The 24172-nt window shown below is 38.0% G+C and overlaps 1 protein-coding gene across 1 annotated transcript in view; it reads left to right on the top strand.

Annotated features, from left to right (window-relative positions):
• Positions 1-24172, top strand: part of PPP2R5A (protein phosphatase 2 regulatory subunit B'alpha) — a 39722-nt gene that overhangs the window by 223 nt on the left and 15327 nt on the right. The window contains exons 2-3 of the mRNA XM_005416167.2: positions 16847-17043; positions 22054-22224. Coding sequence (XP_005416224.1) covers positions 16918-17043; positions 22054-22224 — 297 coding nt within the window. The 5' untranslated portion in view covers positions 16847-16917. The remainder of the gene's footprint in view (positions 1-16846; positions 17044-22053; positions 22225-24172) is intronic.

The raw sequence follows: 24172 nt of genomic DNA, 5'->3' as shown, positions 1-24172 counted from the left end.
TGCCCCCGGCGCTTTCCAGGTACGGACCCGCGGCTGGAATTCCTCCTCTGCCCGCACAAACCAGCACCGCTGTCCTGGCCGCTGACTCCACTAACTCGCCGCCCCCCTTTTCTGGCCGGTTCGCGTGTGCTTTAAGGGCTTATTGAGGAAAATGCAGACCATAAGTTGAGTTGAGGAGTGCGGGCGATCGAGCGCTGAAACCCGGGAGCGAGCGGTGGCTCCTCCCACGGGGTTTTGCTGAGAGGAGCTGTGCCCGTGGTGTGACATCCCGAGTTAGCGGGGAGAGTTCCCGTTCGGCCGCTCCGTGCTGTTCTCCGCTCCCGGACAGCGCCGAGCGGCGTTTGCTGCTCTCCAGCAGCTGCATCGGAGACTCCCCCAGCACGGTGCTGTGTGGAGACACTCTCAAGTGAATGAAAACTCTGGGTGCTGGCATTGCTGAAACAGAAAATAGACAGTGAAGGTTTTATCCCCTGTGCCGCAGCTAAAATTTGAGAAGGCTCGGTTCATTAGGTCACAGAAATGAAGCGTAGTTCATTGCAACCTTCTACGTCTTTGAATACATTTCTGTATATTTTTAAAATTACAGAAAGGATATGTTGGGGAGAGAATACAGAACTTGTTATTAAAGCATTTGTCAGGGACTTGGAAAATAAGGGAGAGCGTTTACCTTAATGTGACCTAGCATGTTAATTTTACTTCCACTGGCTTTAAAGTCTTAAGGCTTTTGAAGCTGGATCATATGATGGTGGAAAAAAAAATCTGATTTGCAGCAAATATCCAAAATCTGAAAGACATAGCAAATTAAAAAATATTCCTAGGTACTAAGGAATATTTTTTTTCAGTTTGATTTTTATGGCATTTACAATCATGTCTCTAGTATTTCAAGGCTGTCACGTTTTGCTGCTGTTTGAGTGACAGATGTACATGAATCATAAGTCTGGCTCTTAGCAGAAATGTTATTGACTAGAAATAAGCTTAGGCAGGGGAGTAACAAGGGCAGGGTTGTTTGTTTGGTTTTAACATGTTTGTTGCAGTGGTTTTGGGTGTTAGTTTTAATAACAGCAGGGATGTTCTCGCTGCTTGTTTTGGGCTTTCCTTCCTCTATGAAGTTGTGTCCTGCCTTGGTCCACTGCTTTGATTTGAGGGATTGACAACCTGGATAACTTGTTTGAAATCAAGATTCAGTTTCTGCTGTGCCCATGCTGTGCAGACAATACGTTTTCCTCAGGGCTGAATTTGAGAAACCACACTTGAGACTTTGTAAAGGCCCTTGGTAAATACTGCACATAGGTGGCAGACTTCAGAAAGTTTGAGTTCTGGTCCAGCAAACAGTTAAACATACGTGTGTTATGCAGGGAGCAATTCCAGCTTAAATCAGCAAAATGTCCAAGTTTACATTCTTTGCTGAGCTGGGACTTTAATATTAAAAATTTCAACTCTGCATTATTAAGTCCTGTAGTTTTGTGAATGTGGTTTTACAGCTTTTTACTTGTAACACAGAGAAATTTTGCATGGCATCAGCAGCTCAGATGTTTGGAAATTTGAAGCCATAAGCCAGCAGAGGAATTTCTTCAGTTATGCAGGGTTTTATAGTAGTTTGAATCGCCTTATTGCCTGAAGTTCTTAAAGGAAAATCCCTTCAGTCTTTATGCTTATGATTCAGATGTGAAGTCTCGCCTTGAAGACCTGCTTCAGAACAGAAATTGTGGGCAAAATGTACTTTTATGAGCTGTAGTGTCCCAAGTAGCCAGTTTGCAGAAAGTCAAGCAGCACTCCTTTTGCTTGTTTTTCTCCCTTAGGTTTGTGATGTTAGGTTTGTCCTAAACGTAGCTGTGGGCATGGGATGGTTTCTTTTCATAATGCTCCCTCTCTCCCTTTTCCTCTTAACCCTTCCTTTGCTTTATTCTTGAAAGTTGATGTGCAATTCAGCAGTAGTTTTGATGCTGCCAGTGTGGTATCATCTACAGAATCATGAGCCATAATGGGCTGGAAAAGGAAAGTACAGTCATATACTTTATATATATATTTTTTATAATGATGCCTACAGGTGCTCAGCATACACTGTGTAATTAGAACAAGTTTTTACTTTTACAGACCTCTTCAAATAAATGTTGAACCTGAGGTATTTCAGACCTGTATTGGGGAAAATGGAATATTTTTAGATGAAAAAGCAGTTTGGTATTATGCTGCTGTAAAATATTTCATCTTGTTTATAGGTATTGTCTTGTTTCATCACTTTTTAAGAGATAATATTCTAAAATAAGTATAAACAGTATTTTAAAACTCCCCAGTAGGTTTGCCAGGCTGGCCTAAAGCACTTGCATCTATTTTACTGGAGGGAGAGATGTTCCAGAAGAAAAACAGAAATTACCTATCACTTTAGAAAGTACCTTCTTGGGTAGAGAGTGTTGTGGGATTTTTCCTTTTCTGTAGGGGCTGTTTTGTTTGCCACTGGAATGGCTAGCTCAGATGGTGAGACACACTTTCAGAGTTGTGTTGTTTCAAAGCCTTTAGACAGATAATCTAAAAAATACATATTTCTGCAGTTAATTGTACTGCTGCTCTGAATTACCAAAATTCTGTGCTTTGGCTGTATATTTCTTCTCCTACATCACATCTCTACTGGTGGGTAACAGTCCCCAGTAGCAGAAACTCTTCCCTTCAGAGGAGTTTTTGGGGGAGTGAGATGGAGAGGAGGGATGGTAGGACTGTGTGTTGTGGTTAACATTCAGCTTATCTTTGGGTGTGATGATATCTATCCTGTGTAGGTGAAAGCTCAGCAAAACCTGAGTGATGGCAGGGTACTCAAAATAATTTAGTAATTTGTTCTTCAGGTAATTTAGGAGTTTTCCTAAAGCGTTGTTATTCAGGACAGTGTCCATTTTACTGTATAATTTAACAACTGAATAAGAAATAGTGAAGACACAGTGATTATATTTAAAAGAAAAAAAGATTGTTTAATCACCCCCCCATCTTCTTTTCATTTTGTTACCTAAAGTTTGTGTAATAAAAGAATTTTGAAGAATCTTCAGCCAGAGTAATGTGCTGATACACAGCAGGACTTTAAAATTCTATGGACAGTTCTGAGAGTGTTGCTTTTAAAGAAATCTAGCAAAGGGAGTGTTATTTTTGTTGTCTTAAGAAGTGATAATTTTGTCCCAATAGGAGATTGTTTTAAGAGACTGCAATAGAACGTGGCAGTTACCTTCATTTTTGAAAAAGACATGCAACTTGACCTTGGAGCCTGATCTGACTCTCCAGCAGATGTGTGCATGCTTGTCTTTGTCACTTTTGGTTGAGGCAGCATGTAGAAATACAGGTGGAAAGTGGTGAAAAGAAAACACAACTTGTTGATTTGATTTAGTACAGTTAATATGGCCTGTCAGGTTGTAAAGCAAATATATTTTTTTTCTTTTGTGTACCAAACTTGTCAACTGCAGCTGGAAAGAATAAACATTTCCTGATGCCTCTTACCCTCACAAGAGAAGAATTGGAGAGTGATCCAGAAATCTTTCAGCCGTGGACTAGCAGTACTTAGAGGGATCTCTGTGGGGTGAGAGTTACAGAGGTGGAGTGTACTGGAACGAGAAGACATTTTTAAGAAGACCTCCCAGTGTGCAGTGCCAGCATTCAAATACAAGGTGTAAAATAGGTGTTAACTGTGGTTATTTTCTTTACTTAAACTCTTGAGAGAGAGCTTGGCTTTGGCTGAAAACCGGTTGCTGTGTTCAAGCTAAGCTTTTGTGGGAATGCTGCAGAGAGGCCTGGTAACCTTGCTGATAGGTAAAATTTTCATGTAATTAAATCTGAGGATCAGTTCAAGCCTCACATTTTGAGTGGTTTTGTGTGCTTTTCAGAGTGACATAAATAAGTGGAATTAAAAACAGCTTGTCCTATTAAGTTGCCTTTGCTCCCCAAGGGAAAGTGTGCTTCAAAGTTTTAGAATGGTTTACTTTTACTACAGCCTTAATAAATATTTATAAGTGAAAGGACAGTTTTCTCTCTCAGATTTGCACTTGTTTTTTTGTGTCCCTCATGATTCATTGTTATTTCCTCTTCTGTAGTCTCCCATCCTCCACCTTCTGTATTCAACATCCTTTGCAACTGTGATCATCTTGGATGAGTTTTTCCTTAAAAGTGAGAATCTTTAATTCAGATGAAGAATGAGGATGTTCTGTGAGGAATTTATGTTTACCTCTTACTATAATCTCAGCAGGACGTACTATGAAGTAGTCAAAACTTCCCTTTTAGTGAAGTTACAGTCTTGAGAAATAAACAACCTATAACAGATGAAAAAGTAGTAGTTCCATGAAAAACGAGCTGTTTGAATTTTTTTCTATATTAAGGAACTGTTCCTAGTTTATGGAGTGGAACATTTTGGTTTTTATTCTTAACAAATTGACCTTTTTATCCGTAGACTTGAATTTTTGGTCTTAGAATATACTTCCATCAAAAGCAGCTCCTAAATATAGAGCCTATTGACTGTCTTCACATGAACTTTTCTATTTCAATCTTTCACATCTTCCATGTGCCAGCTTAGTATCAGATTTCTTTTTCCATATTCATTGCTTTCTGGTTTAGTCAGATAGTAGTTTGCAGGTGCTGAATTCAATGTTAGTTGCTGTAGGAAATACAAATGAAATTAGTTATTGCTGCAGGCTATCTGATCAAAAGATGATTACTTCAATCTATAGATTTGAGGGTTTTTTAACATCTGTCTATCTTAAAGTCATTCAGTGCTTTTGAAAAGGTGTCATACCAACAGTTCTGGACAGATTAATATTCTTTTAAAGGACAGAGGAGATATGTGTTGTGTTTTGATTAAAAAAAAAGTCTTCCATTGAGAAGGCTGTAACATTTAGCTTCTATACCCTTGTTGTCCTGACTCTTGTTTTAATCTAGCAGGTTAAAATTACAGCTTTTATCAGCATGTGGATTTGGAGGGTTGGAGCTGCAGCCCAATTGGATTAATAGGTAGTAAATAACACCTGTTTTAGAAGACTACCTTGGCAAAATGCTCTACTAGAAACTGGATGGTGACAGCTTCTTTTTAAAGTCTGAATCATTGATTCCATCAGAGAATTACTGAACTAGTTTCTCTCAGGTTTTGCTGAATTTGTGGCCAATGAATAATGTTGTCTACAAGATGCTATTTCATAGTATGTTTCTAACTTGAAAGCAGAGTTCATCATAGTTAAGGTTGCCTTCAGTTTTCCTCCACAAGACGTTATTCTGAGCTGCTCACAACATTGCTGAACTGTTTGGACTGAAGTTTTCCATGCCAAGTATGGACAGTTTTATTTGCCACTCTTCCTCAGGCTAATTTTCTTATTTTCAGCAAAACCAATTCAAGCTACTTTGAACGCTAGAGGAAAGATAAATTGTATAGTGTCAATATTAAAAAAAACAAACAAACCATGAATTGTGTTGAGGTTTAATGCTTGCTGTACTTTTGTGCTTAGCATGTGGTTCTTAATGCAGATGGATCTCATGTGGTCCAAATTCTTGTTTGGTCCAGTTGTAGCTGTTGTAGCTCAGCAGTAGGAATGATGGGTTGGTATTCACCAAGCTGGTACATAGAGCTCCTTCAGGATCTGCTCCCATCTGCCACGCTCTGGGAGGCTGCTCTGTGTGGCTTTCTTTGGGCTTCTTGTGTGCAGTACTGCTAGGATAGCAGGAGGCAAAGTCAGACAGCAAGTGTAGGCAAAACTGTCATTTTCTACAAGCAAGAGCCCAGAGGTACATTACAGGTGGAGACATGGTGTGGAACTGCTGAGATGATGGAAAAGCCAAAGTGGGAAGAGAGGGCAGAAGCCAGCTCCTCTCCAGTGACTGCAGGAAGCTCAGTGGTTTTGGAGTCTCAACACTCCTGTTGGCTGTGAAACTTTCTGAAGTATTTCTTAACATGTTCTCTTCTAATTTCTTAGTAACTTTTCATAGCAGCCGTGGATTTTGAACTTCCCACAATCTTCCTGAAACTTCACTGGCTTAGGGATTTTGTTTTGTACATCAGGAGTTGTTTGCAGATTAGCTGGTTCATCAAATGAGAGGTTTTTTTCCTTGGAAATTGAAGGTTGAGGAGAGCATAACTGTACATTTGGAGGTGGGAAGTGAAGCTGGGAAAGGCTGCTGAAATGTAAATGCAGGATACTAAGCCTCAGTATCTTAAGGGCATGGAGGCTCTGGGAACAAAGAGCAGTCTGATCAGAATTCAGCAAACCTGTATTCTTCTGAAAGAATAGCATGTACTGCTGCAATGCACATGGTGAAAAAAAGAGGCTATCAATTAAAAAATAGAAATGGTGCTGTTGCATTGCCTTTTACTGTTGGGAAAAGATTTCTCTCTCATTCTCATCTTAAGTTTCTTCTGTCTTCCATTGTTTATCTTGATCTTACCAAGCAAAGCTTTGGTGAAATAGATGGGTTTTGTCAGCTCTGTTGATATGATAGGATTCAGAAGAGAAATACAAATTTTGCTGAGGAGCTGGGAGGTTGAGGTGAGAGTAACAGCCAAAATCATATTTGTGCATGTCTATTCAAGAACAATGCTGCAAAAGGAAGATGTTATATTTCTAGTAGATAATTTTTTAAAACACTAAGAATTTAAAAGATGATAAAATTACTCCCTACAATAGGAGAAAAACTTTCCACATTTTATAAAAGTTTCAAATGACTGATTAGAAGTTTGTATCTGGGACCATCACACACTTGGAGAGTTGGCGAGCTGTGGGTGACAGTGAGAGTGGCACAGTTGATTTTCTCTGAACTGAAAGAGGAGGTGGGTTTCAAGTTTAGAGGAGGACAGTATAGCATGGGGCAGGAAGGCTGATCTGAAAATGATCAAGAATAAAAAGTCACAGCAATGTCTCTAAATATAAAGGGGGAAACAGCTTCATTTCTACTATGGCTGCATTAAGGGATTAGCAGAGTGCACCACTGCATAAACAAGTGAGCTTTTAGAAGTGATTTAATAGGTTTATTTCTGTAGATGCTTGGTCCTTCAAAATACAGGGGCACAGTTTTTATTTTATTAATTTCATCCTAAGTAAAATTATACGGGAGAATATAGGGGAGGAAAAAGTGGGCTTTTTGAAAAAGGTTCTAATTTAGTGTAATTAGAACCTTTTTCTAATTTAGTGTAATTAGAACCTTTTTCTAAGTTTTCAAAAGTTTTTCAAAAAACTTTTGAAAAGTGTACCATATTTTCCATTACAAATTCTATGCTTGAAATATGACATACATGTAAGTTTGAAGTCTTGTTAAACAGCAAAATTTTGATTCCCTGTCTATGTAAAAGCAACAAATAGTGAGAACTGAGCTTAGGTCTTGAATTAGTATGGGAAACAAAGTTGTGCATTTCAGCATAGTTGGATTCTGTAGGAAAGCAATTCTTGTTGTTTTGAGAAGAAAAATGAAGATGCGAGTATCAGCACCCTCTTGAGAGACATGGGCTTGGTCCCACAGTGAAGTCAGGAAGGACAGGGTTTGGTAATACATATTACTTCATCTTCTCTTAAGAGTAGGAAGTGGGATCAAAATAAACCAAATACATTAAAATGATGTAAATTGAGTTTAAAAATAGCCAAGAGATTTTGCCAAATGGGAGAGGACTTAAAGTGCAGGTTCCCTCATTACTGAACACTTCATCTTTAGAGTTCTTGGTAGAGTGTAACTGAGTATGCTTGAAATTGATGAAAAAATTATCTCAACCTTTTATTTATGAGGTTAAATGTCTGTTTCGCTTAATTTAAGCAAAGAGATCTCATGAATGTTTGCTATTTGTCTGCTCAGGATGATCTATTCTTGTTCAGGTTGGTGGGGAGTTGGGTCACTGAATGCAGCACACCCAGGATTTCACCTGTGTTCCCCTGTCTAATTTAATCATAATTCTTTCCACTGCAACATACTTTATAAAGTATCTTATTATTGATCCAAGAAGACTTCGAAAAGTGAGAAACCATTGATTAGCCAGTTTGTAAACTACGTATTTATCCAAGGAGTTAATCCAGTACTTGTAACTTCCACACAGATTTTCACAGGAATTCAAAGGAAGAGGTGGGTTTTCATTGTGTTTTGGAAAGTTAGATTGGCTGTTTCCTCTGGCACACATTTCATATTAAATTACTCCTCTATGCATCTCCTTCACGTTTAAAAGCTAAGTGCAAATTAACTACAAGATAAGTTTCTGTACTTCTGTTGAATTGTGTTTAACAGCTACCCTTGGTTTCAGTAAAGGGTATTTTTAGATTTCACTTAGCACTAATATTGCCATGTGAAAATTACATGAGTATTTCTTCAGTTTCTGGAAAATAAACAAACTTGATTTGTGTTGACTTGCATGTTCTTGTGTGATCTCAAACTGGAGCAACTTCATCATCTTGCTAAAATTAATTTTATACTTAGATATGGTGAGGAAATGACGGGGAAGTTAATAGATTTTTAATCTGTTAATAATATGCAACACAGATCCACTTACGGCATGCTTCATAATTACCACTCATTAATTATAAACTACCATAATGTCAGACAGGAGGTTTGCAGTTGACTTAAAGTAGAGGGAACTTAAATTGTAAATACAGTTGCTGTCCCTTCAGAGTTACAAATCAATTTGTTTCATTCAAGCAAAGTGCTTTAGGTCCCTGTGAATTGAAAATGTTGTTAATGCAGTCCTAGATAAAGGGTATTAAGCTGAAATTTTTACTGACCCTGTGTGGCACACAGCTTTGTCACCTGCTTCTTGGCTGTGTGCCCTGGTAAAATTTGCGCAGGGCACTACAGCTGTTGGGGGGAAAAATAGGGAGCAGAGCTGCTCAGATTAATATCTTAATTCTTAGCAGGGTAGATGTGACACCCTTGTCACACCCTCACCCTTGTCACACCCTCAAGGGTTTTATTGCATATTGAAAATTGCATATGAAATCCAGTATTTTGTTGAACCATTACACTTTTATAAGTAGTTTGTCTGTAAGGGCAAGTGCTTCAATTTGTGGAAAAGTGTAAATAAGGTGATATTTTGGGAACATGGAGCTTCATACCAGTTGTCCCTTCTGATCTTTTTGATTTGACACTCTCAGAAGCTTGGTCTGTAGTGTCCTTCCATTTCTGTAGTCCCTTGGGTTTTGCTGGTGGTTAATTTTCCTGGCACAAGAGTGAATTACCTGGAGTAACAAGTTGCTTGTGCAGCGTCTCTGGGTACTTGCACCTTGTGGCTCATTCAGTGTCACCTGACTTAGACTTTAAAGAAACTACCTGTTTACATGCACAGGGTTTTACCTTGGTCTTTATTTGCCCTCTTGTTAGGAGGACTTCTTGGAAGCATCTCTGTTTTACCATAACAACAACCTTTATTACATTTCAATATTTAAAAAGCTATTTAGGAGCTGTCTTTGCTGTTTGGGAAAGCAGTTTCAGTTCTGGGCCTATGTATCAATTTCTGTAATTTTAAGTTAAAGGTGCTATCTATCCCATATTCACATCTTCTGAGAAACAATTTCCTATTCAAAAGATCAATTACTCTTTTTTCCTAACTGAATGACCTGGCTATGCATATGAATTCCACTGTAGGATTTATCACCCTTAAATTCAGAAGTCTCTTCCTTAAAGAGGCAGGTTCCTGTTTTAAATTAATTTTTTAGAGGCTCTGGGTATGTTCAGAAAAGGCTTACTCTGCCATATATATGATCAGTCACTAAAACTGCTTTATGGGTTTTAAATGATGACAGCAAATACAGTAGCAGTGTGTGCCAAAACCATAAATGAATGCATTGGAGAGCATTATAGTGGCTTATAGGTGGGAGCAAGCTTGTTTCAAGTACAAGAGCAGTGGAGGGGGTAATTGATTTTTGAAAATATAACACTTCAGATGTGTAAGAAGTGAAACTTCTTTGCCTTTTCTAATAAATAGTTTCACTCAGAACAAAACTTCTTATGGTTAGCCATGTCCAAATTCCTCAACTTCTCAGTACTGTCAAAAGCAGCTCTGATTCAACTGTGTCAGTCCATTGGACAATTTTTCCCCTGCTTTTCCTTATTGTTGCATGGAACTGAATTTCACCTAGATTCTGAACTGCTGGTGTGTTCTTGAGGTAAGCTTTGTATTGTTAAACTTGTACATTTTGTTAAGGATGACTTTAGGATGTTTTTTGTTCCTGTTCCAGTGATTGGTATGCTGGGTGAGTTTTTATTTGTTTAAAGAACCAATGGTGCTTTAATTCCTTTTTTAGAAAGTGTGGTAGAAATAAGGTGAATTGTGCCAGGCCCAGTTACTAGAGTCTAACTTTAAGGACCAAGAGGATAATTTGTATTTTTGGATATTAACTGTTTGTTGTCTTCTGTAATTAAACAGTAAGAAATAGGGGTATTAATATAAAAGCATTTCAGTACTTTCTTACTCTCTGAAGTGTCTTGGTTGACTCAAATCTTAATTAAAATCAAGAGATTTAACATGGTAGTAGCTGGAGACTCTTTGTGAGGTTATAAGAAAGCCTGGAAGATAGAAGGTAGAAACAATCTAGATAAGACACTTGCAGTTCATTATCATTGAAGGAGCCGTGTCACAGAATTTGTGACAGATGTTGTTAGATCAGCATGGGCTTTTCAGATTTTCTGCACTGATTTGTTGAGGTCATCTGCTGGCCATGTGGAGCAGCAGATGAGACTCTGAACAAACAATATCTTACTGGGTGGGAGACAGCTTTCCAGGAGTACTTTTTACTAAATGACTTAAAAATTGTCTGTAGCCTAGACTTGTAACCTACTCTCTAATTCACAGTGCTGTATGTGAATAAAAGGAATTGTTGATTGCTATTCTCATCTAGTTTTAGCTCTAATATGTGATTGCTTTTTTTTTTCCTTTTCCTTCTCTGGCATATATCACAGAATTAATCTTAACTTGAGAATATTCCAATGGGCAAAATTTCTGATTTTCTTACTATTTCAAAAGAGAGTGGAGATTTACCATGTGGAAAGTGCCGCAGTGTGCAAGTCTTGGCTGATGACCATCTGCAGAATAGTTTATTTCAAAATGGAAGTACAGGAGAAGCTCAGCTTGTTATCTTGATTGCCTTTGCAGTCCTGATTCCTGAAATGAAGAGGTTAAATGTTAGTGTGAGCCCCTGGGTCCTAGACAGGATTGACCAACTTGGTAATTCTGTGCCAAGTCCTTTTTGTTTGTTTTGTGTGGTTTTTTTTTTGTTTTGGTTTGGTTTTTGTTTATCTTCTATAGGTAGTATAAATTTCCTTCCAATAATGATTGAAAATGCATTGTCTTCCAAATCTTCTCTAGTGAACAAACTTACAATTGAATAAGGTGCTGCTTAACTTTTAGGATGCATAATGTTGTTCTGACTCCCTTATCTGTCCTGGAAAGTCAGAGTTCTGTTTACTGACAACATGGAGAAAAATTCATTCAACCCCTTCTGGAGTCCTAGCAACAGCTGTAGATTTTGGGGTAAGAGGTAATTTGAAAATACATACTTTGAATTATTGATTGGAAGGGGCAGAGGGAAAGCCTACAACCTTGGTCTACCAAAAAATAGTGCTTATTCTTTAGGGTGACAAAGATTTTTTTAATGTGGAAAACTTGAAAATATTGATGAAAAGTTCCTTGGATGCCTGTGGTGCTGCACAGAGCTCGTCTGAGTAGCCCCCTCAATTTCAGTGGGGCTGTGAGCTGCCAAAAGCTGGAATTGTGGGAACTTCTCCTATGGGTGTGTGGGGTTCCTGTGGAGTGTTATACACTACCAACCAAGTATATGGGAGTACATTTTTTCTTTAAAAAGGAGCTTAAAGTGATTTAAAACAAACAAAATCCCCAAAATAATCAAACCTCACAACAAACACAATATCCTAAATGTGTTATTCTCAGAAATCTCTTACTTAACTGAAAAATCTTTCCTACACATTATCTGATGCCTCAGTACTTGGGTGATATGGTTCCAGAGGAGATGTAAACTAACTCAGCAGCTCACTGCAGAGAGCTGCTGCTCCTGTCTCTAATCCTGTGCCAGAGCTGATGCACATCAGGCCCCTCCAGAAGCCATTTCACCTCACTAATATGACCATGTTATTGAGTTAAAGTAGCTTGGGAAGAGCCTGACAAGTTCCAGAGCCAGTGCTGATGGATGGGTGTGACTGGAACAGAGAAGGGGAAGGGAGGAGTAAATGGGAAAGGGGGTAGCAGGGAGAGAGACCTCTCTCAGTCTCTGTCAGCCAACGACTTTGCTGCCTGGCAGGCTGCAGATGGAGACTTCTGAGAACCTGGAAACACTCTGGGCCCTGTTGTAACATAAACTGCACCAAAACTGCGTCTCCTAACAATGTTTTGCCATGCCTGTAACACCAGCACCGACACTCAGATGCTAGGAGAGACCACAACAATCATATACACAAGAGCTCTCTGGGACAAAACCAAATATTACATTTAGGTCAAATGGGACTCCTCATGCTTGGTTTGTGTAAGTGGGGCAGAGTTTATCACACTACCTCTTTTTCAGACTAATGGTGTCTCTGAAAGGAGCAGGCTGTACAGAAACATTGATTCCTATAAATGAAAAGCCCCAAAACCAAACCCAGAGATTTGGTGTCTCACAGTCCCCATGCTCCTCTCTCCATGTCACTGTTAAGACTTCCTCCTGCTCCAGCAGGTCCCTCCACCACTGAGCTGAATAGAGTGCAGTAAGTGCCTAAATCCTAAACTTTGCACTGGGGAATGCAGCACGATTGTGACATGATCCTCTTCATGTATTCAGTTTGTCAGGGAATTATGTAGAATTGTCACCAAGTTCTAAGGAGATAGGTGTTACTTTATTCTGTTATATCATTGTCCTCTTAAGTGCTTGGAAGGGCTGTGTGCGAACTGCTTTAAGAGACTGTCAGACAAAAGCTCCTTGGTTGTTTCTCTGGCTTTTTCATCTTCCTGGGGTAGCTGTTTCAGAAAAAACTAGAAATATTTAGTTTGTGAGACTTAAAAAAAATAAATGGAAAATGTTTGCAAATGTTTGAGAGGGTTTATTTTGTATTGGCAGGAAAACGATGAATTTTGAACTTGCCATTTGTGTAGTTGAGAGTTTTTGTGGATTTAAAGTTTGGTTTCTGCTGCTGAATCAAGGATTATGTTAGGTTCTCTGGCTTTGTACTGAAGGTCTTAGGTAAAAAATTGTGTTGAGAAAGGAGAATTGTCTTTCTTTTCCTTCCATGAGGAAGGCCTGTACATGTTTAAGAGATTAATATATTGTAGGAAGACATCATTGTAGTGTACTTTTGTCTCCATTTATGCACTAGTGACGTAGCTCTTGTGAATTCTTTTTCTTTCCATATTTCTTTTTATTTCCATATTTTGCTTGGGCCTGCCCTAGAAAGATTAGTCTCTTAACTCAATATTCCATGCTTAGATTTGCATTGATGACCTTATAAGTCTGAAAGCATTTGATTATACAGACAAATCTGTATAATCATGCAGTTTCAACATTTTAATACTTCTGCTCAGGAAGAACTTCCAAGTCAAATTGCTTGTTACTTTTTGTCCTTTATTATCGTGCCTACTGTCTGTAATAATGAGTGGGGGTTTGTAAACAGTACAGATAGTCTGTGGAGAATTTAAGTATTATGAAGTGCAACAATCAAATTAAGTATTTGAATCAGGTACAAGCTGTCTACTATCTATCATGGAAATGACCAGAGGCAAGTCATGATTAAAGTGGATCATAATTTGCAATAATTCTTTTGGTGCTGGATGTTAAGTTTTTGTCTTCAGGATTTCCCATCATTATGCTTGATTCAGGGTTGTTTCATTGAGGCATCCACTGTCTAGTTTGAACCTAATTTATCTTCTGTGGTCTTTATGGTATTTATTATTTGAAGAATAGCAATTATCTTGAACTCCACATGTATGATGTAAATCTTCATAGAATATTAGATTGAAGCTGGTTTAAAAATCATGCTATGGGTTGTTCAACTACTAAAGCTAAAAGCTCCAGTATTTATGCAGTTACAGTGGCACAGTTCCTTTTATTCCTAGAACTAGAATAAACTATTGTGATAGGATTTGGTTGTGGTATAAAGTTTTCTAGCTTTCACTGTGCTGGGATAAAGACAAGGCTCTGAAAAGTTAAGAGCCCTATATGACAAACAAATTTTCCTCAATCACTTGGTGGTTCCCATGGTACCTTTCATAACATTCCTGGGACAAATGTGCGATGTGTCAAGCAGGGATTGAGCACATGAAGACAGATTGTGCTGATAGAACAGAGCTGGCTTTCTTATTACCTTATTTTTGACATGGTTGCACATAATTTTCATCTCTTGCAGATGACTAGAGATGATAAGTTGATAAAATAATTGTTTCCCCTTACAAGTCCAAAAAACGATGTATGCTTAGAAGAAGATACTTTCTTGGGTTTACTTTAAATGTTTTAATAGTAACAAAACAGATTAATGGGTGGGTTTTTCATTTGAGGAAACATGTCCAATTGAGAGAGATCAGGATGCTAATGAAATGGATTGCTGGTGCATGGCAGGGGAGAGATTCTCTTTTACTCTGGTGTCTAACCAGAAGTGGCTAATGCAGGAATTTATTTGGTATCCTAGGGAAGGTAATAAGTGATTTAATTATTTTGTATGAATTCCAGTTACTGGCTTTTAACATGAGGTCTTTAGTCTGTTTGAGCCATGGTTGGAAGTATTCAGGTGCTGTCTGCTGGTTTTTGAAACTTCTAAGTAAATTTTGCTTAGTGATACTTCATTTTTAATTAAAAAAATATCATCAGCTAACTGTATTGTATTAGCTGTGCCTCACTTGTGGACCTTTGTAACTCGAACTATAGTTGAGTTCGTAGTGAGGGAAAATAAGAGTAGGCTTGGTTCCTGTGGCAGTCTGGCTATCAGCTTGGGGCTAGCAACAAAAAAAGCTGCCCTCCCAGTGTTGGTTCCTTAAATTAGGCTTTTTTGGATTTTATCCTCAGCATGTCACTGTTATTGCTTTGTTGCTATGATACAATACTTACTCATGCAATCCGCTGTAGAATATTAGATCTGAGCTGAAATGTTACATAACTTACGAATGTTTTTACAGCTGAGGTTCATTATTTTGCAGAGTGTAACAATTCGTGTCTTTGTAGTTATCTGAGTGAAAAAAGCATCTTGCAAGGTTTTTTCTTTAAAAGAAAAGCGGTTCAAATGGCAGAATTGACATTCAGAAGTGTGAATCGTTCTTCATGAGGGAGTAGTGATTGCTGGCTGGTTCAAAAGCTCCTGAAGTTGTTATGCTCAGCTAATAGGATCACAACTGTCAGGTGGGGAAAGGGAACACAATGCAGTATTCTGTGCCTGGGTTTCCAGGGCACAGCAAGGACTGTGAGTCGCAGTGGAGGGGTGTCAGTCCGTTTCAGCAATTACTTTTTGCTTATGGAAACGAAGCTATTCTATCCGATAACTGCTGAATATTACACCTGCTGTTGACTGTTGTCCTTCCAGCCACTAAATGAGAGGTGCTTTGGTAGGAAACTTGAGAAACAGGCGTTATCAGAGTGACCTGATAATCATATTTATACTTTATTTATACTGTTAAAGGTATAAACTTAATGAAGTTTGTTGAATTAGAATAATTCTAAAACATTAAAGAGAAACATGAGATTTTTCGTGATTTGTTCAGGTTTTAAAGAGATACTTAAGATTTTCAGTACTCAGTTGCATTTTCTTGTCTTGCTAATTCTTTTGGTGATGAAGCAGCAGTGCTCATAGCCATACTGCAGTGAATGAATGAGGCTAAATGATGTAGTCATGCTGTAGACCAGTCTTGAAAATTCTTCAGGGGAGAGCGTTCTTTATTTGGAGATAAAATTGGGAATACCATTTTTTCACCAGAGCGAGTGAAATGCCAACTGACAGATAGCTGAGGAGATGCTGTATTGGTCCAATGGCTTTGAACCCCTGTAAACAGTTGAAAACAAGAACAAAAGACATATTAAACCAAATTTTCACTTAAAACCATGACTTTTTTATGGTTGATGTGGTCATGCAGCTTTGGAGCAGTTACAACATATTAAGGATGTATTAAATTTTTGAAGAATGTAGTGCTTGATAATCCATCTCTTTTTAGAGTAAATGTGAAATGCTAATGGAGGAATTCTGCTTATCAGATTACAGAGGTACTGAATGCTAAAATGAAAATGCTAAGTCACAGCCAAACACATTGTCTTAATAGGCCAAAAATTCTGGAAAACCCTTATATGACTGAGATTGTAATAAATTATTTAGACCAAGGCATTAAAATTCAGGATTAATCCTTTCGAAATATTGGAATTCTTTCTTCAGAGAAACGTTGATCACATGATGTTGAAAGTATGTGAAGCATTTTGCATTGGGGTAAAAAGACAAGGTTCCTTCAAAGCAGATTTTACAGCTTTTAAGCAGGTTACATAATAAAGGATTAGGGAGCAGAATGAGACAAATCGGATGAATGAAAGGTTAGTTTGATGCGCTGCTTCTGGATATGACTTTTGGTGATGGAGAACTGAGACTTGTTAATATTTATGTATTGAAAATAAAGTTAATTCAGTAACTCATTGCTGGTAAATAAATTTACTGCCATGTCTTTGTCTGTTATTTCTTTCATGTACAAAAAGTTGGGTATGGTGAGTGTTCCATTCTGATATACAGATGTTTTCAGTTTGGGCAAAATTGCTTAATAATTTGCTGTTAGTTTGCTGACTGAAGCACAACTCTTCCACATTAAAAAAAAGTCATAGCTGTGCAAATTCTTGTCAACAAAATAGATTTAGAAATCCTGTTTGCTTCTACAGACTTAAGTGTTTGTTTTTGGTTTTTTTTTTTTTTTTTCCTTTTATAGATGCCACCTTCAATGAACAGCAAGATCTTTTTTGTCAGAAGTTGCAACAGTGTTGTGTGCTCTTTGACTTCATGGACTCTGTTTCAGACCTGAAAAGCAAAGAAATCAAGAGAGCAACACTGAATGAACTGGTTGAATATGTTTCAACAAATCGTGGAGTGATTGTTGAGTCAGCTTATGCTGACATAGTGAAAATGGTAAGTAGAATGCTCTTGTTATAGTTTGTATTTTAATAAAATCACTTTATGACTCTAATGGCATTTAACTCAGAATTGTGGTTGGTTATTCTGCTTATACAATATAATTTGTTAATGATAACTTGGCTCAGAAAGGCTTGTAAAAACAAACAACTTGCAGGTTTTAATTATTAGCTGAAACATGATGCATTCAGGTTAATTAAAGTGAAAGAACTGGTACACTGCAGCTACTTGCAGTCTGGGTAAGCTTTAAAGTTGTTCTCTTTCAGAAAATGGCAATATTTCAGTGCTGCCTATCTTTATTTTCTAGTGGCAATGGAGAATTAGGCTAAAGTTTTGTGATAGTGATTGCTGCAGATGCTGGTGACAGCAGAAAGGTTTATCAGTATAAGAAAGTAACTCTACTTTGTAAATACTTTTTATGGCTGTTTGTTATTATTTTGGCCTTGGAGAGCTGTACTAGAGCAGCCCAAGTGGTTTGCTGAAGTTGTAAACCATAGGATGACTTGTCCCATGCAATTGCTGCTAATGGCTTGTTGAATAATGAACAAAATATTTGTGGTTATCTGCTGCCTTTCCCAGGTGTTTATGTACATTCTCAAGTGCTGCTTAAGTAATGTTTTTGATCTGCCTATACCCCGTGTACAGGGAATGAAACTGAAAGACACTTGTGAATAATCTGAAATTTGAGAATAATCTGAAATTATTTTTTCCTAGAAGTGTGATATGTAAAAACAATGGCTTTAGTGCCCATGCATTTACATTAATAGTTCTCTAAACTTTGGTGAAGTTTACGTAGATAAAATGCTGACTTTAAAAGAGCTCTCAGGAGCATAAGCAGAGCAGTTCAAATATACAGCTTGCAACTTGTGTAGTTCTCTATACAGTACAAATTAGTCCAGTACAATTTTTTTTTAAAGGTTCATTTTGTTTGTTGTTTGGTTGTTTTTTCTGGGCAGCTGATAGGGAAGATCAGATTTTTAATGTAAATAAGTGTGGAAGTTTTGCCATTATACTGAAGGGCTAGGATTATTGGAACTCTTTTGGCTGTTTCAGCAGATGCTTATTAAGTTTTACAAAAAAAATCTAGGACACTGGGGGGTTTTGTATAGTTTCGTTTTTTAAAGGACCTGGTTTTCTGGCCTAAATGTTTTTTGCATAAGAAAATAAAGGACAAACTATGTTCACCTCTTCACAGGCTTCTTTTTTTTTCTTGCTGCTGGTGGCAGCAAGCCTGAATCCTTGCAGTATTTTCTTATTCTGTGTGCCCTCTGTAGCCCCTTGTTAGAAGAAAGAATATACTAACTAGCCCGTAGTACTTGTTGAAGGGAGGGTTTCTTTTATATTGGAGTTGTTTTCTTTTCTTGGAGATAAGGTGGTGTCGAGCTGTTCTTTTGAGGTTTTTTTGTTGTGCAAATGATTGGATTCTGTGGATGCTTGTTTTTCCTTCCATAACAAATTTCCATCTCCTTTTCTCTCCTAAAATGACAGAAAGTGAAGAAGCTCAGTGAGAGCTTTAAATGCTCAGTGAGAGCTTTTTGAGAGCTTGAGACAAAAGATCCCTCCAAGCTTGAATAGTATTTCTAATCTCCCTGGCAACTGGCAGCAGAAAAGGCCTTTGCTGTGAATTAGGACGAAGTACCAGCTTCAGAAAAAAATCGGCATGGGTCTGTCTCTCCCTCCACATAACACCTGTGTCAGGCTCCAGGCCTTTCTTGGTAGCAAAACTTGTATGAGATTTAAGTGTTACTGTTTCACTTTTGTTTTCTTGAGTTTTAAGTTTTTACACCGTTCAGTGTTCCTACATTAAAAGAAAAAAAAAATAAATGGAGAGTTTGAAGTGTGGTTTTGGGATGAAAAAGTAGAAATGGCCATAATGAAATCCAACTATAATCTGGCTTGTAGTAAAGGACAGGCAGACTAAGAAATTCCCTGAGAAAAGCCAGAGTAGCAGCAGTGGCAGAAGCAGAAACAAATTCTTTCCCCTTGGGACAACTTCTCTCCAGTTCACAGGGGAAACAGCCTCAGGTTTCAAACAGGTTTCCTTGGAGTTGCCTGAGCTGTGGGGAGGCAAAGTCAACACTGCCTTAAAGGCAGCAGGAAGGGAAATAAAATGTTCTTTCTGACCAGTGCATGGGCAGGGCCTGTGCAGGTGAGGAGATACTGTTTCCTTCACTGGTCTCTGTAGCCAGGATAGCTGCTGAGCCAAGTGTCACACAGGCTCCTGTGGCTGTCTCTGCTCTGCTGGGATCCTCAGGCAGGGAGCTTGAAATGATACCAGTGTCATTTCAAGCCACTGAGGATGGAACAACATAATGTAAAAAAGTCTTTGTTTAAACAGATGTGCAGGACACACTTGGTGCCCTGAGCAGTCTGATTTTCCTTCAGCTGAGGAGGAGTTTTGCTGACAAACAGCTTTGAAGGTGTAGCACAGCAGTCAGTGCTCCTCTGTTCTGGGTCATCCAAAATGAGTGTCTTCTCCGTTTGGAAATTCTCAGTTAAAAGCACTCTGAAGCTAAAAGGAAATTAGGATTTGGCATTGTGAATATTTTAAGTTTTAAAACTTCCTGGGAAATTAGAAAGTTCTAGCTTGTATCAGTTTTGGGAACAAGATAGAAGTGCCTCTTCAGTAAATGTAACTTTTCATCTCCTTGTGCCTATCAACCTTGCCTTGTTCCACAGCTGCATATAAAAATCTCATGTAATGAGATTGTCCTAACAGGCTGTATGAGTTGTGAATTCAGAATTTAAAAGGAATCAGCTATCCTCAATCTGCACACTCAGAAACTGGAATTGAACCTAGTATCTTTCAAATGTTTAGATTAAGTGTACAGAAATAAGGGACTTTTCTTTCTTTTTTCTTTTAATAAAATGTAATTGCTGTATCTCAGTACACTAACTGGCACACTTTCTAATACCATTTTTGGAAAACTTGGGGCTTTAATTTAGAAAGCTGATGCTGGATTTATCTGGAAATCTATCCAACTTTAAAAACCTTTAATGATTTGTGTTTCTGAAATCACAGTTTTGGGATAAGACACAACTTAGGAAAGAAAAAGAATGTTTTAAATAATATGAGAGAATATAGAGAAGAATTTGCAGTACTGCAAACATAATAAGATAAATTAACTGGTTTTTGGGTTTTTTTGGGGGGGAGACAGGCTAGTACATAAAAAGGGTGCAAGGTTTATTTTAAGCTTCATATATTCTTAGAGATGAATAATGCTAGTGGAAGTAGTGAATACTCTGAAAATCATACAATTGGTTTTCAAAGGCCTGGCTGAGAGGCTTGCTAATTGTTTCTGCTACAGAAGTGTATTTAGTAGCTTTGTTTTGGACATGAAACTTCCTCACTACTCTGAGGTTCTGTGCTCAAGGCTGACCAGCTCAGTTCAGCAAGATGCATCTAGAAAGAAAAAGAAGTGTTTTCAGGAGATGTTACCAGAACACTTGCAATCAGTGGTAGAACATTCTCTGTAGGAGACTGATTCATATGCTGGAGGGTTTTATTGAATAGCTGGTAAGAGTAAATAAAGCAAATAAAAGAACCAGGATTGTAATGCTGGGTTTTGAACTTGATTAAAATTAATGTTCTCTGACTCCTATTTCCCCTTCCTCTCCCCCCCCAGCCTTTTGTTCTTGAGCTTTGGAATCCCAAGTCCCTTGTGTTTACAACATTAAAGGACAACTGTTTTTGTGGGGTTGTTTGTTTCTTTGGGTGGTTTTATTTGGTTTGGGTTTTTGTTTTGTTTTTTTGTTGTTTTTCCTGTGCATTAAGCTCAGAGACAGCTGAGCCCATCCACACAGAACTTCACTGCCCTTCCAATCCAGGTGAGCTTTGCCATGTCCCAGCAGGAGACAGTGACACAGAACAAAGGGCATTGGAGGAAATGAAAAGTCAGTTTATGCAATAGCTGTGTATCTTGTTTAATGAAGCAGCTGATTCTTGTGTGCAGAGCCAGCTGGGTGACTTCAGGATCTTTGTAAAGTCCTTTTGCTAGATTCTTCAAACACCTTGGAGACTCCTTGGAATATATGCAGGAGGATTTTGTGCAAACTGTCAAACAGTTCCTTTTGTGCTTAGTAGGCTTGGGTGATAAGCAGCTACTTGAAACAGATTTGATCAAAAAGTCTAAAAGAGTTTGAAAGGTGCTGGAAAAGTTGGGTTAAACTTGTTCTGAAAGAATGGTAGAAAATGCAGAAATGAACTGCATTGCATGTTCTCTTTTGTTTGTGTTAGAGATTTAAATCCAGTATGTGCTATGACATTTTTCCTTTGACATCTGCATGGTCTTCTATCCATACTTCAATATACTTCAAAAATCCTTGAAGAAACCTTTTTAAACTTGTCCTTTTGAAATTGATTTGATGTGACTATATCATACTAAAAGTAACCTAGAGTATCTTTAGGAAAAAATAGCTGCTATGTGAAATGGAAAAGCTAGAATGGTTATGTGTTTCTAACTTTCCAAACCCTTGAAACATCTTGAAATATTCAAAGGTGAAAAATGTAAACAGAAATATCTTGAAATTAAGTAAAGAACTGTAGATATAAGATACATTTTTGGAATTGTCTGCCTTACATGACAGACGTGCTCTCGCCTACGTGGAGAGAGCTCTCATTAAATCATAATTGATTAGTTATGTTTTATTTGTGGTCTTATATAAAAACAGCTCTTGGTGTCACGTAGTTAAAAATTGTTTTTGATAGGGAAGCTGATTTTTTTAAAACTTCCATAGTTTCAGGGAAGATTCTGGAATATGACCATGTCTAAAGCTCCAAGCTTGTAAAGCAGTTGAGACAAAAGTTACTAATTCTTATTTTCACTGACATCTTACAGACTTCTGGCTGTTTGTATCCTGCAGTTTTGAAAAAATGAGGTAGTGCCTTATATTACTTTTTTTACATGGTTTTGTTTCATTTGATTTCAGGATAAATGCAGTACCTTAATGAGTGTGATCTGTGAAGGCATAAACAGTGACACAAGTAATTTTGTTTTTTCCTTACAGATTAGTTCTAATATTTTCAGAACACTTCCACCTAGTGATAACCCTGATTTTGATCCAGAAGAAGATGAACCAACTCTTGAAGCCTCATGGCCCCACATACAGGTGTGTGGTTCCTTTATTTCCAAGCCTTCTTGTAAGGCTATGTGGATACTTCAGTCATTTTGTGCCTTTGTTAAGAGCAAGAAAATTTCTTCTATAATACAATTGAGTTTTTTTATGTTCTTCACCTAAGAGGTTTGTTTTCTGCAACTGAGCAACTTTTTAGTGTTGCTTCAATAAAATACAAGTTAATATTAACAGTTCTGTTTCTCGTGGCAATAACAAAAAATGGAGTAATAGCCTTTATTTGTCCTTTGAGCAAATAGAAATCCCCTCCTTCTCTCCCTCCATGCCAAAACTTGACAATCTCAGCGTTGTTTGGTAACAGTTGCATGGTTATTCCATTGTTGCACTTCCCTGGGATCTCGTGATCTTTATAGCTCTGCTGTATCAATCACGTGATTCACTTGAAAGGCTGCTGAATTTTATTTTATTTTCAATTAACTCTTAGCAGCTGTAAATGTCCAAGCACATATCTCAGGTAGTTCATTGCTGAATTTATGTAAGTAGTATCTGTTAAAGAAAAGTGAAGTAGCAACTCCTAGCAGTGGTAGATTAAGCAGCTGCACATCTGCATACCATTTGCTCTCTCTTCTCAAGAGCTAAAATGTTACTGTGCCCCTATAATATTACAGTTCTAATGCATCCAGAAATGCTCTTATATAAAAGCTCTTATTTAAAAACTGAGTTTCTAATATTGACTCTAAAAGGTATGTATTCAGCATAGTATTTCAGACTTAAACCGAACAAGAATTAAGTTATCACAGAAAATTACTCTGCAGGTTAAAGGCTGTGATAATTATTTTCTTATATATGGCTGATTCTAATTTGTAGGTGAAATGGCTATAACTGAGCTGGATCAAAGCCAAGCCTTGTTGGGTGGGCGGGTGCAAGAGCTAAACAAATGTCTCTTGTAGTCAGCAGCAGCACCACCTGACTGCTAAATACCTGTGTCTCAGAGGTAAAAATTGTAAATGCTATCTCAGTTCACTTTAGGTCATAATTAAACTCTAGTCCTGCTCATAGAAAAAGGCCAGTGGATTTTGTGATCAGTTCACTTGTGCCTTAGGCTTGCCTGAGAGGAATTGAAAGATGTGTGTAGCCTGTGGTATTATTTCAAATTGTATTTTCAGTTTTCTTCCTTGCTGTCTTCCAAGGGAGTTTTTGCCAGGCTGTCTGGTCACTGGCTGTGGATTTCCCTCTCCTGTGTCTGTTGTTCATCCTGCCTTGGAATAGATCACTCCTTGCAGCACAGTGGAAACAGTTTGTGTTTCCCACTTTGTCCTTTACAGTTGATGTGCTAGTGGACCATAGAATACCGAGTTGGATAATTTGCTCATTGCCCTTCAGGAGCACAAAGGTGCTGGAAATATCAGATTTTGTGTGTGGAATAAAATCTGTACACAACCATTCTCCTCCCCAGCAAAATACACTATTATTTTTGGCATAGTCTAAAGGACTGATTAAGGAGGGAAGGTGTGGATGTTTTGGTGGCTGTGATTTGTGACAGATAATTACAAACAAATTCCAAATTCTATCCTGATTTGGCGGTCAGGTAGCCAGTTTTTCTGAGAGAGGAAACAAAAAAATCTGAACCTCTGCTCTTCTCTCTGCTTGAATCTGTTGACATAATTGCTTAGTAAGTTACCAGTGTGTGTAGCCACAACAAAAGACTCCAGACCTTCAGTAAAATGAGTGGCACTTGAAAGATTTTGCTTTAAAGCAGAGCTCAAGATGGTTTGTAACAGCCAAAGTAGGTTGAACAGGTTGGTATTTAGAAGCAACCATTTAAAGCATTTTGAAGCTCAGGGAGTTGCAGAGTTGGTGAAATTGGTAGTTTAAAGCAATAAGATGCTAGTGGTCCCTGCAAGACTGAATCACTAAAGCATTAGGAGTTGTATTTCATAGCTCTTTGACCCAAACAGACCAGTTTTGAGAACAAAAAATGCTAAATCCATCATCTTTCTCCTGATCCAGTACTTGCAGAAGTAATGTTTGTGTTAAGAAAGCTGAGCATGCC

Source organism: Geospiza fortis, unplaced genomic scaffold (genome assembly GCF_000277835.1).
Source record: "Geospiza fortis unplaced genomic scaffold, GeoFor_1.0 scaffold41, whole genome shotgun sequence".
Taxonomy (NCBI): domain Eukaryota; kingdom Metazoa; phylum Chordata; class Aves; order Passeriformes; family Thraupidae; genus Geospiza; species Geospiza fortis.
Note: the sequence above shows the minus strand (reverse complement) of the source record. Positions and strands in the feature narration are given on the sequence as shown.